The 12,742-nt window shown below is 45.6% G+C and overlaps 1 protein-coding gene across 1 annotated transcript; it reads left to right on the top strand.

Moving 5' to 3' along the window:
* Positions 1 to 840: 840 nt before the first annotated feature.
* On the top strand, positions 841 to 10,342 carry NRSN1 (neurensin 1). Its single transcript, XM_027676033.1, has 3 exons — positions 841 to 1,117; positions 7,556 to 7,753; positions 8,760 to 10,342. Exons 2-3 carry the CDS (start codon positions 7,565 to 7,567, stop codon positions 9,156 to 9,158), a joined length of 588 nt encoding a protein of 195 aa, XP_027531834.1. The 5' UTR covers positions 841 to 1,117; positions 7,556 to 7,564; the 3' UTR covers positions 9,159 to 10,342.
* Positions 10,343 to 12,742: the final 2,400 nt, after the last annotated feature.

The raw sequence follows: 12,742 nt of genomic DNA, 5'->3' as shown, positions 1-12,742 counted from the left end.
ATGGACAGGATGAAATCCACTGAAACCAGCACTTCTTCCTCCAAATGTAATCCCTTACTTGCTCTTTTTTTAATAGTTATTTTTATGATTCCTAGTTTGCAATTGCCCAAACTTACTGTTGTCATCAAATGCAAGGTCTTTTCAAAGGAGCTCACGGTATTAATGAAGCCATTACTCACACCTTCTTCTTCATATGCTATAGAGATTTAAGCACTTTAAAAATATCTTGTTTTTTCCTTTGGCTAATACTACCTCATTTTGTTTTAATGCCCTTCCATTTTTTCTGCATGCAGCAATACTCTATTTTCGTGCACTGTTTCAGTACACCACATGGATACGACTTTTTAGCACTCTTGCCCTTCACATTCTCATTATTTTTTCAGAGGAATTACATATTGGATACACTGCAGCATCTCCAGCTCTTAGCCTTGTCATGCTCTCTAAGTAGCTTCCTTAACGCCCCAAACTTGCTTTTTTGAAATCTTTTCCCACTGAACCACCAGCCTGTTGTTATCAGGACAGACCCCAGACGCTCGGCTCTGAGCCTCACTCTGTTTCTCTGAGGAGTCCCCCTGGGTCTCCTGCTAAGCGATCCATTTCCCCAACCCCCCAGATCTCAGCGCCTTGCCCTTGGCAGGACACTTTCTGTCGTGCCTATCCACTCGATTGGACAAATGGCGTTGAGTCCCTGGTGTCTTCGATGCTGATTAAAAGGGGGTGGTGGCGGGGGGCGATCACCTGCCTCTGCCCCCTACACGCAGGGAGGAGACTCCTGTGACCTTGGCGTGCACCTGCGGGCCTACTCGGCCCTGGGGGGCGGCCCCGGCCTTAGGGACTCGAATCCCGGCAGCCGGGGAGCGGCGGGGCCGCCCCGGGCAGGCGCCTGAGGCGGGGGCGGCGGGCGAGCGGGGCCCGGCGCCGGTCCGCGCCCGGCGGCGGCGGCGGCGGCTCAGTGCGCAGGCACGGCGCGGGAGCGAGCGGCGCTCCGGGCCCTACATAATACGTGGTGTCTGGGGCTGCCGCGGCGCAGAGCGGAGATGGGACCGGGGTGGGAGGGCCGCAGCTAGCGCCGCCGTCAAGGGGGCTCGCCGGCCGAGGGCAGCGGCAGGAGGGACAGGTAAAACCGCGGCGCCGGCCCGCTCGGCAAACTTGGGGACTCGGCAGATCGGCGGGCGCGGCGGGGGCTCCTGTGACCGCCGGCGCGGAGCATCCCGCGGAGGGCAGCAGACGTGCGGCGGGGGACGGGGGGTACAGCGGGACCCCAGGTTTGCCTCCCGGCTCGGGGAGGCAAGCCTCCCGAGGGAGGCTGGTGCCCCGCTGCCCCGGGCGCTGCGGGGCAGGGGAAGGGGCAGCCGGGCCGGGCCTTCTTCTGTCCCCGGGGCGCCGCCGGCCGGGAGGGTCGCGGGCGCCGAGAGCTTCTCCGGGATACGGGCGCTGCGGAATTCTCCCGTTCCCACCGAGAAGCGGGAGAAGGAGAGCATCGCGCTCCGGCCCCTGGTGGCTGCGGAGCGGGCGGTGCCGCCCCGCCGGGGAACAGAAGAAGGCGCTGCTGCCCCGCCCGCCCCCCCAGCCGTGCATGGCAGGGGTGCAGAAGTTCCCCCGGAGGGCAGCTGGGCACCCCGTCTGTGCTCAGAGGAGCGGCAGCAGGTGCCCACGGCCATGCCATGGGCTGCCCGTGGCAGCGCCGCATTCCCCTGCGAGCGCAGGGCGCCGGGCGGGAGCCGCGGCGGCGGGAGGGCACCGGGGCAGGAGCAGCCTGGGAAAGCGCCGGGAGCTGGGGTGACAGGGAGCTCAGGAGGCATCAGAAAGGCCACCTCGGATACTACTGTAAAAGACAGGTTATTTATTGCAGTGTTCACCCTTCGCAGGGATCTCGCTTTCTATAGGTAAGGACTTGAAACGTGGTCCTCCGAACAGAAGGGTCAAAGTGTCTAAATCTGAAGAAAGGGGAAGGGGGCTTCACCCGAGCCAGCCATCAGCATTTGTGGCTTGCATTCGGTGGCTGTGTGGTGTCACAGAGCAATGGCACATCCTTATTTCCTTCTGTTCTGCTTTTCAAATGCCAGTTCCTTACATTTTTATTTTTTAAAATGTGTCCAACCCTTCCATAAGAAAGCAAAGCAGTTGGAAAATTTATTGGGTAATTTTTCATAGGGCTAGGTCATCTTTTAATCTGTCTGTTCACCAATCCAGTCACATCTCCCCAGATAGCAAAGAATAGTAAAGCTCAAAGTAAACAGGACAGCTTTCGCCATGGAAACAAAAGTTGCTAGGGGATGGATTGCTACTACGCAGTGCTCTGAAGCTGTGATCCTACATCCCAGCCGTTCCTAAGCACCTTGGGTTTAGGCACTGAAAAACTTAACGAGTAAACAAACCACTTCCTGCGGCCTGGATGCATGCACTCAGCTCATGCATAACAGAGATATGGGTAACAGCGACACTCTTTTCAGCAAAAGTTTCCCAGTATTTCAGCTTTTAGTTTCTCAGCCGTGAAGGCAAGACATGCAAATACACATCAACACTCCTGAGATCATAGCTGCTGCAGTATTTATTTGTCCAATGCAAATTGATGCTGAGACAAAAGTTTCCTTCTTATTTGTGGAGAACTGTTTCCTCCCACCATACTCTTACTATTTCAGTTCCGTTGCCCCATCTACAAGTAGCAAGAACAACAGTATGTTTATATAGCAGCTGAGAGAGGAGACCATCTTAGGCCAGATTACCTGGATGCTTCATACAGGGCTGAGCACTCTTCCTCTTCTTCCTCTTCCTCTTTTTCTCTTCTCTCTAAAGGGCAAGATATTTTGCAAAAGGTAGGAGGTTGCTTATAAGTGAAAGAGTCAACATGAAGAAAATGTTCAGTAGAACTAATATGCAGTGCTTGAAAGAAATTAATGGTGCTGGCAGTCTTTTTTTTTCCCCCTTCCATTTTAAAAGGTCATACCACTTGATGCTATCACAACTCTTTCAAGCAAAAGATAATTCTTTTGTCTTCTATTCCACCTCCCAGCTCTTATTTATCATTTTGCTCATATGGCTGACCAAAACCACCTATTAGCCTTTTAGATTGCTAAAGAAAAAGAATCTATGTGTCATGTAAGTGATTCCAGGCTGTGTGGCCCTTACAGGCAATTCTTTATCAAGCTGTTTGAAACACTGCATCCTCCTTTTTATCGCTTGACTAAACCTACAGACAGTGCAGTGAATGCAATATAATGTTTATACAGCTTTCTGTCATGTCACACTGAGTTTTCCTAAATAAATTACAGTAACTAAAGTTGCTGGTTCAGACTCAATGTGCTTCACCTGCTTTCTGAATGTTGCTGGTGGCAGCTGGAGTAATACAAGCAAGATTTGGCAGGCCACATTATCTGGTCATGTTAATTCTGGTTCATCCTTGTGTTGACCTTACAGAGTCACACCTGGGGAAAATACCTCTCATTCTGCTCATTGTATGATGCTAAATATGTTTACCTGAATGACTTAAGTTGGCAACGAGTTGAACATAATTTATTTAAGGAGGTAGGGTTGATGTGAGAATAAAGTTCTAAGTAAGGACACGAGAGAATGAATCTCTGCAGAGCTTTGGTTGACCTCTTTACTTTATTCTCTTTCTGACGTGGGAGATGGATTCCTTGCTTACTCATAGCCAAAAGACAGGTGGAGGGATATGGATGTAAAGTGATTTTATCCTTGAGGTATAGGTGGTGTGACCCTGTGTGTGAGAGCTATGGTAAACTACACCACTTTTTCCTCTTCTCCTTTCCCCCTAAGGTATTTTTATGAAGTGGGCATAACTCTGGTTTTATGACAACTCTTCAGTGCTTGTGCTGTGGAAGATGGCAGCTAGCTGTTGAAGAAATGGTGGCAGTGAGAAAAGAGGACTGCTTTTGCTCTCTTTTTGGGTAGGGGATAAACAGCAGAAGGAGGGACTCCTGAAGGAAACAAAAAGCAAAAGAACAAACAGGCTCCAAAAGTAGAATATATTGCAGCTCTTCCCCACGAGAGTTCAGATTATATACTTATATACATACCACAATTTTTTTTTTGTACCTCAAAAAGTAAGTGTTCAAAGCCTCATAGCGTTGTAAAAAAGCACAACAAACTATCCTGGTTTCAAATGACATAGAGTTCATTTTTTTCTCAGTAGCCAGTACAGTGCTGTGTTTTGGACTCAGTGTGAGAATAGCATTATAACACACTGATGTTTTGGTTGTTGCTTAGGGCTTACTGTAAGCCAAGGACTTTTTCAGTGTATCATGCTCTGTCAGGACAGCTGACATGAGCTGGCCAAAGGGATATTCCACACCATAGAACTTCATGCCCAGTATAGACACTGAGGGAGTTACCTGGAAGGGGACAATGGCAGTTTGGGGATGAGGTTTGGCATTGGTCAGCAGGTGGTGAGAAATGGTATCATACATCACTTGTTGTTCATGAGTTTTATCTCTCCTTTTTTATTTACTATTATTATTATTATATTTCTACTTTGTTTCAATTATTAAACTGTTCTTGTCTCAACCTGCAAGCTTTACTTTTTATTCTATTCCCTGTTTTACCACGATGCGGGTGGGGGCTGGAAGTGAGCTAGTGGCTGTGAGGTGCTGAACTGCCAGCTGGGCTTAAGCCATGACAGAAATGAATGTTTTTCAGTATATTAGCTGTTGTTGGAAACATAAGTGTTAGCTACGTACAACTTGACATAGGGTGGCCCAGGGGCCAGGCTCTCCCTGCTCACCTGGTGAGCAGCTCTTGCTGCCCAGGAGTTTCCTGCTGTATCAAGGTCTCTGTCCACCCTGCCTGTTTTTCTGCCTTGCTTGGGAAGGCCAGCAGCTTGAGCACTCTCTGAAGGACACTGGTGCTGTACTGTCAGCAGAGAGCAAGCCCATCCACAGAGTCAGAGAGTGATTCTTTGATTTCCTAAAGCTTTACAGTGGCTGAGGTGGAAAAGGGAAACCTACGGGGGATATAGAGTCAGTTTTGGGTTCAAAAAAGGGACTCTTGACAGATGGTGTGCCTGGCATTACCTCTGTTGTTCTGCAAAGGTCAGCCAGCAGCAATGTTTGCTCCAGCCCTTGGCACGTCCCCCGGGAACATGTGGCTACCTCCGTCCACTGGGTTGTGACTTCTGTGGGAGCCTTCAAACCTCAACACAAGTTGTAGGAGAGATATTTGCAATTATAAGATGTTGAGATCATGAAATTCCAGACTAAATTCATTAGATATGAAAAATAAATAAACCCCCAAGATAACTGGTTTCTATAAAGAGGAAAAAGCAAATCCCTCCTTATTCCTGAGCCAAGAATGCAAACAGATTTCAAAAGGCTGGAAATTCACTGTTTATACCAGCAGTGGTTTCAGAGCCAGCCAAGAGCTTCATTCAGGCTGTTATGAGACACTGGATTATTATATTAATTATTGGCTCAGACCAACTCAAGTGTGTGGGGGTGGGGAAGGAACAGGTCAAGTTTCACAAAGGTGAGCTGGTGCCCTGCTCTGGTGATTTTTTGGAGCCTTGTATATTTTTAAAGTAAAAACCCCTTTGATGAGCTCGGGGCCTGGGGTCCCCATCAATATTTTCTAAATTGTCCTTAATTTGAATGTACCACTGTTTGGGTTTTTTGCATACCCAGGTATTTCATACCCAGCAAGATCACCCATTCTCAAAGGGCAAAGATCTGAAGGGCTGCAAGTTGGGAGGTCCTAGCTGCCAGGACCACATCAAAGCTTCCTCCCTCTAGGTGAAATTGCTGTGGCAAACTGATGTACTGCTTGAAGCTCATATAAATTCAGCCATGACACTCAGATGCAAGTTCTGATTAAGAGTTCCCTTTGGACTAAGGCTCTTTGAACTTCTTTAAAAAGAAGTCGGTCAGCTTAAGAAACATTGACCTGTTGCTCAAGTTGTTTTTAGGGGCTAGTATTATTTCATTGAATTCAGTAGCATCACACCTGTGCAGGCAAGTTCAGGCCTTAGACTTGCATAGTTAAATACAGATTTTGCGTGCTAGGAGAACTTCCATGAAGTGGAAAGAGTTGGGAACTTTATTGGTGGTTTTTATAGCAGGCAAAATTCTGATTTTATTGAAGTCAGCAGGAGCTTGGACATTGATTTCTTCAAGGAAACAGTACTTTGCCATAAGTTTAATCATAGAATCAGCTAGGTTGGAAGGGACCTCTGAGATCATCAAGTCCAACCCCTGATCCAACACCGCCGTGGTTGCTAGACAGTGGCACTAAGTGCCACATCCAGTCTCATCTTAAAAACCTCCAGGGACGGAGAATCCACCACTTCCCTGGGCAGCCCATTCCAATGCCTGATTACCCTCTCTGTAAAGAATTTCTTCCTTAATATCTAACCTAAACCTCCCCTGGCAGAGCTCAAGACCGTGCCCTCTTGTTTTACTGATAGCTGCCTGGGAGAAGAGACCAACCCCCACCTGTCTACAACCTCCTTTCAGGTAGTTGTAGAGAGTGATGAGGTCTCCCTGAGCCTCCTGTTCTCCAGGCTAAACAACCCCAGCATCCTCAGCCTCTCCTCACAGGACTTGTGCTTAAGTCCCTTCACCAGCCTTGTTGCTCTTCTCTGGACCTGCTCCAGCACCTCAATGTCCTTCCTGAACTGAGGGGCCCAGAACTGGACACAGCACTCGAGGTGTGGCCTCACCAGCGCTGAGGACAGGGGAAGAATCACTTCCCTGGTCATGCTGGCCATGCTGTTCCTGATCCTGGCCAGGATGCCATTGGCCTTCTTGGCCACCTGGGCACACTGCTGGCTCATGTTCAGCTTCCTGTCAATCCAAACTCCCAGGTCCCTTTCTGCCTGGCTGCTCTCCAGCCACTCTGTCCCCAACCTGTAGAGCTGCAGGAGGTTGTTGTGGCCAAAGTGCAGGACCCGGCACTTGGCCTAATATTTCCATATCATTCTTCATTGAGCAGATTGGTGCTGCTGTGGCATTCCATTTTTTTATTTTTAACTATCCATATTTAAGTACACTTTCTATACTGTTTTAATCTGTCTAGGAATTATTTTGCCTCTGTTTCCCATGCTGTGAATGGTATGGCAATGCTTAGTCCTGCACTTTAGAAGCTCAGGAAAAGAAACGTGAAAAAAAATCCTGTTACCCAGCAGTTTGGAAAGTTCCTAAGGTTGCAAACTCTGGTTAAACAATAGAAGCAGTCTGGATGAGACGCAACACGAGTCCTTGAGAGATGCTGGATTTTGTTACCTGGCATATTCTGCTTTTTTTGATCTTCATGGAAACACAATAGCACACTAGTGCAAAAGATGGGGAGTGAGCACCCTGTATATGGGAGGGAATGTTTCCTGTAGCACCTTTAGTCTTTCTGTGCCAAGACACTGAGTTCGTTGCGTTTGCTTAAGCTGAGTCATTGCATGCAACTCCACCCAGCTCATTTCTTGGTTTGGAAAAAAAACTGAAGGAAAGGTCTCTCCTGCACTGCTTTTTTTCATATCAGCTGGAGAGTTTGCAGCCATTTTTGCTCTCCTGCCACGCTAATAATGATCTGCTTTGCATGACATCTCTCGTAGGTAGGAAGGATGAGCTCCTATGCTGACATCTGCGGGTCCAAGCATGCGCAGGGCAGCACCGAGGGAGGATACCAACGCTATGGAGTTCGGTCCTACCTGCATCAGTTTTATGAGGACTGCACAGCTTCAATTTGGGAGTATGAGGATGATTTTCAGATTCAGAGATCGCCTAGCAGGTGGAGCTCTGTATTCTGGAAGGTACTACCTGTTACTTTTTAGTGGAGAGAGAAACTCCCATTTCCAGACTTACTTTGTGTAACTAATGGTTTTAAGTACTCATCCAGAAAGGCCCTTTGTTGCTCAGTTTACCTGAGACAACCAAATAACTGTGTCTGAAAGCAGGACACTCTTACCAAAATACATCAGCTTCCAAGGCAGTTCTGGGGGCTCTGGATCCTCTAGTTTGTCTGTCATGATGTCATTGCAACATCAGTGTCTTGTCTTGGAACCCCACATATATCTTAAAAGTGTAGTTTACCTCTGCTCTGCACCCACAATAGTCCTGCCAGATTATTGGGAATAGGACTGGTAGGTTAAGAGCAGTAACTCGAGGTCTGTGTGACTGAGGGATCAAGAAAACCAAAAGATCTCCATTAAGGTCAGAGAACTTGACAGGGCTGAAGAACAGAAGAGTTTGGAAGGGGCCTGTGAGGCCATCCAGTCCCTACCCTACCCCAGGGACATTCTGTGTAAACCAAATTTTGCGCTTACACTTGAAATATGCTAGAAATACTCTGTGATCTGTTCATGGCAATAGCAACTTCCTTCTAATCCCTGCAAAGGAGTGACAGTTCATGAACTAAAAGCAAGTAGTGGATATGACACAGACTGTCAGCGGGTACTGATCTGTTGTGCTAAACACCACCTAAAGTTAAAGAAATAATCCCTTTTACAAAACTGTGGTTAAATTGTTATCCTCTCTGTGATGGGGCCTTTCAACATGAAGTGCTATTAGACATATATTCTATTGTTTCCAGAAATGTCAATAATTATATAAATACAAAATGTAAAAAGACAGTTTTTTCATATATTCTAGTTCTAGTAGAGCCTCATATGACCTAAGAGAAAAATACCAGCCTTCTCCTAGAAGAGAGAACTAAATCTGCAAGACACAGAGAAAGCTAAATGCCTCCTAGGAGCACTTACCAAGTGAAAATTGGAAAGACATATTAACTGGGGTTTTATTTGTTTCTTTGTTTTCCAGGTCGGACTCATCTCTGGGACGGCTTTTATGCTGATAGGTGTAACAGTTCTTGTAGTGGGTTTCCTTGTGCCACCGAAAATCGAAGCTCTTGGGAAAGATGATTTTGTTGTTGTGGATACCCATGCCATTCAGTTTAATGGGTCCCTTGATATATGTAAGCTGGCAGGAGCAATCTTGTTTTGTGTTGGAGGGTCCACCGTGGCAGCATGTCTGCTGATGTCTGCTTTTGCTAAAAGTTACTCCAAAGAAGAGAAGTACCTCCAGCAAAGATTTAAAGAGAGAATAGCTGATATAAAAGCCCAGGCAAACCCAGTCACAAAAGCGCCAGCACCAGGAGAATCAAAGATACCTGTCACTTTGTCCAGAGTTCAAAACGTCCAACCTTTATCTGAAACCTGACCCTTTCCTTATGTTTTGTTTCTCACTTGTAGATCACTAACTGGAAAATACCAGCCTTGTTGGCATCAGTGCTAGTCAATGACAACACCCAGTGCTCTGCTATAAAAACATGCAGCTAATGGGGAAGCTGCTACAGTAAAAATTTAGGATTGGGAAAAAGAAAATTTTATGATTAGACCTGTGACCAATGTATCAGTATATTTGAACGTTTTAGTCTGTGTGGAACCAGTAAGTTCTTGCAACAATCATTAGGTGGTTGGCTTATCAGATTGCATCCCTGGAAAACCTAGGGTGCATTTACGACAACTGTACCAGGAACACCGTACATCCCGCTATTAAAGTTTAGATGAGTTGGCTTTTTGTTTAATTTTCTTCTTGCTTTTAAAATGCTGTTTAATCTTAGTTTTCCTGCCTGGTTCTGCTGTCTGGGAAGCCAAGATTCTGCCCTTGTAATTTGCACTTGTCCTCCTGTCACATGCTACATACAGTCTGTATCAAAGTAATACTGCACAGGTAAAACATACTCACACAGTGAGTGTCCTTAATTTGATCCTGGCACGTGTCACTTCCCAGCAATGTTACTTTCTAGGAAAGGCAAGTTGTATTTGATCCTGAGTTGCAGTTAACCTGTGCTGAGGTGCCACTTTTGTCTTAGTCATTGCTGTATTAAGAAAAACTACAAAATAAAGAGAAAGAATTCACATGGGAGGAGGAACATCATACTTGTATGTCTTTGGCTTGATATTGTTTCTTTCATCATATTGTGTTATGTTTGAGGCTCATACAAAATGTTTTAGTTTTGGCTGGGTGTGGGTTAATAAATGTGGTTTGTAATAAATGCCCAGGCCCTGTATTCTGTCAGTACATCGATGTCATATTAGATTACCTTAACATACATGTCTAAAGACATTTTGAAATGCTGTTTATATTTTTATAGAGGATAGAAAAACTTATGCTTAAGTTACATTTGTGTAAATGCCTACCTAAAGACTTGTCCTTTCATGGAAGACCCCTAATTATTTTCCCACCCAGGGCAATTATTTCACTGTCTTAATCTATGGATTTAAATTAAACTATATGAAGAAAGATGTGACATTTGTACTCTCTGACAATATGTGCCACCTTATAGTTCTGTCTATTTTTTGAATGGATTGAATAAAATTCTAGGCATGAGCCAACCATGGGTTTTGTGCAAAGTCTCTTTCTAGTCAAATAGGTTTCTCTATAAATTTAATAACTAAGTTTGAAAGGAGAAATCAGCAGTTGAAACTCACTGGTCTCTTAATGCAGTCTGTGTTTTCAGCTTTCAGAAGTGAGGAAGCCACTTTGGTGCTAAATAAAACAGGTTCTGGCACAATAATGGCAGGTATGTGTTAAGAGCTGTGCTCTTTCCCTTGCTGATAAGACGTTTTGTGGTCTGTGACACTCAGTTCATACTTACAACTTCAAAATACCAGATCATACGTGGTTGGAAGTTTCTGCTGAAGCTGCAATAACTATCATGGCTGACAACAGCATCAGAAGTAAAATTTTCTTCTGCAAAGAAGGTGCCTGTCTTGGCAATGCAGTTGCAGTGTCCAAGCACTAACACTGAAAAGATAGACAGTTGAGAGCTCATCACGTGCATGCGATCACAGAGAATGAAACAAAGTAGGTTTAAAGGCATCTGGCAATTCACTGGCACCCATATATTAGAAATGCAAAAGCACATTGCACACAATGCTTAAAAATAAGATTGTAATCTCAGGGGAGAAACAGATGAAGCAGTGCTAAAGAGAAGATGAGAAGATTGGCAAGATGAGGAGCTGTGTATTATTTATAAAGAAAGCCATCAAGAACAGGGGTGAGGGGTAGTGATTACTTACAAGGCATGGGGCAGGACTGGGACAGGCTGTCACTGCTGCTGTTTGTTAGTTATTCCAGGTAGAGAGTCCTCAGCACTTCCTGTTCAGCTTGCAAGGAATTTTGTTTACTGCCATTAGCTTTCACTGCTGTCAGGCTATCAGTGTGTGGGCAGCGGAGTCAAGCTGTCCTAACCTTTTCAATGTAGAGTTTTTAATTAAAATTTGTGCATAGAGGCACTGTGACAATTTAAGTTTTAAAATTAAGTTCACCAAAGGAGATGAGAGCGAGGGCTCCTGTAGGTCTTACTGAATCCCTTCTCTCTACCTGCCTTTTGTTAACTCTGTACTGGAAGTTTGACTGAAAATCCAACTGGAAAAGAAAGCAGAGGCTGGGCTTGTTTACCCAAACTACCTATATGGGTATATAGTTCTCCTTAAAACACATCCCTCCTGTAGATACAGACATGCAAGTGTTGCTAAGTTTTTGTCCAGAGCACAACTGACCCAACAGGAAATTGATAGACCTAATTCAAGCATCAGGCGCTGGGTCACACTGCATGTTGCTCTGGCAGAACTGAACATGCTTTGACAGTACAACAGAGGATGAGTCATGGCATGGCATTACCCAGGTGTTACGGAAAAAGAACTGCCCTTGAGGATCTTACCGAAGCTTGCTAGGATAGGAAATGCACTTGGGATTTATCAGCAGCAGCAAAGCTGATAATGTTGTCATGGCTAATGTTGCCACACACGTTTCATCTCATTAAACCCTTGTTTCGGTTGCTTAGGGCTTTTCTGGAATTGAGACCTCCAGAGGCTGCAATCCTTCACAGCAGAGAATCGGTGCTACACAGAGCTTTTGTAGAAATACTGAGCAGTAAATTACTCTGTCGCTAATAAGAAGCCACATACTGGAAAGGTTAAGACATGTTAGAAACATTTTCAAGATCCATTTTCGTGTAATGTCTTAACACCTTCATCCTTTGGTGCAAGAACTGAAGCATCAGCAAAAAGCAGTGGAAATGTGCTTTCTTGCTGTTCTCATGGAAAATGCCTGTGATACAGCCTCCAGCTGGGGAGCAGTGAGTGGCAGCTAAGCTCCCTGGGAAACTTTTAGTAAGGTTGAGGGCAATCTATCCCTGAACATATAGTTTTCCTACCATATATCTTTTTCACTTTTCTCATCCCCACCAAATTGCAGTGCATATTTCACTCTAGGACTGCCTCGGAATTCCCCTCCAAGCACTGACTGCCATCACCTTTCCAAAGGGCACATTATGGAGACCCTAATGCAAATAAAATATGGCTTAAGCAGCCAAGTTCTTTTTCCAGCCCTCTGGCCTCCCTGCTCCAGAGGCTTCTCTTCAAAAAATACTCCTGGCCCAGCACTGTTTTCTCTGCAATTGTGAAAGAAATAACATTTTTCAGTCTGAGTGGTAATCACTGGCTTCGTTTTGGTTAATACAGGTTCTCCTGACAGTTAGCTCTGCTTCTCCAGCACACTGTGCAGAAAAGGCTTCTCTTCAGCATCTGTTCTGTCCTCCTCTCTCCAGGCTGTCTTGATCCATTTTTTTCCCAAGGCACGGTGAATCACAGGCAAAAGGCAGAGACAGAGAAATGATCCTCCTCCTGAGCTGCCTGTAAGGAGATTTAATTCCCAGTTTCTGCTACAGCCTCAGCCTGCCATTTCCAAGTATGAGATTTTTAATCTCATAGCAAGTGCAAGCATCAGATCTTCAT

This window comes from Neopelma chrysocephalum, unplaced genomic scaffold, assembly GCF_003984885.1.
Source record: "Neopelma chrysocephalum unplaced genomic scaffold, ASM398488v2 Primary Assembly neopelma1_26, whole genome shotgun sequence".
Taxonomy (NCBI): domain Eukaryota; kingdom Metazoa; phylum Chordata; class Aves; order Passeriformes; family Pipridae; genus Neopelma; species Neopelma chrysocephalum.
This window is presented reverse-complemented; position numbering and strand designations above follow the sequence as displayed.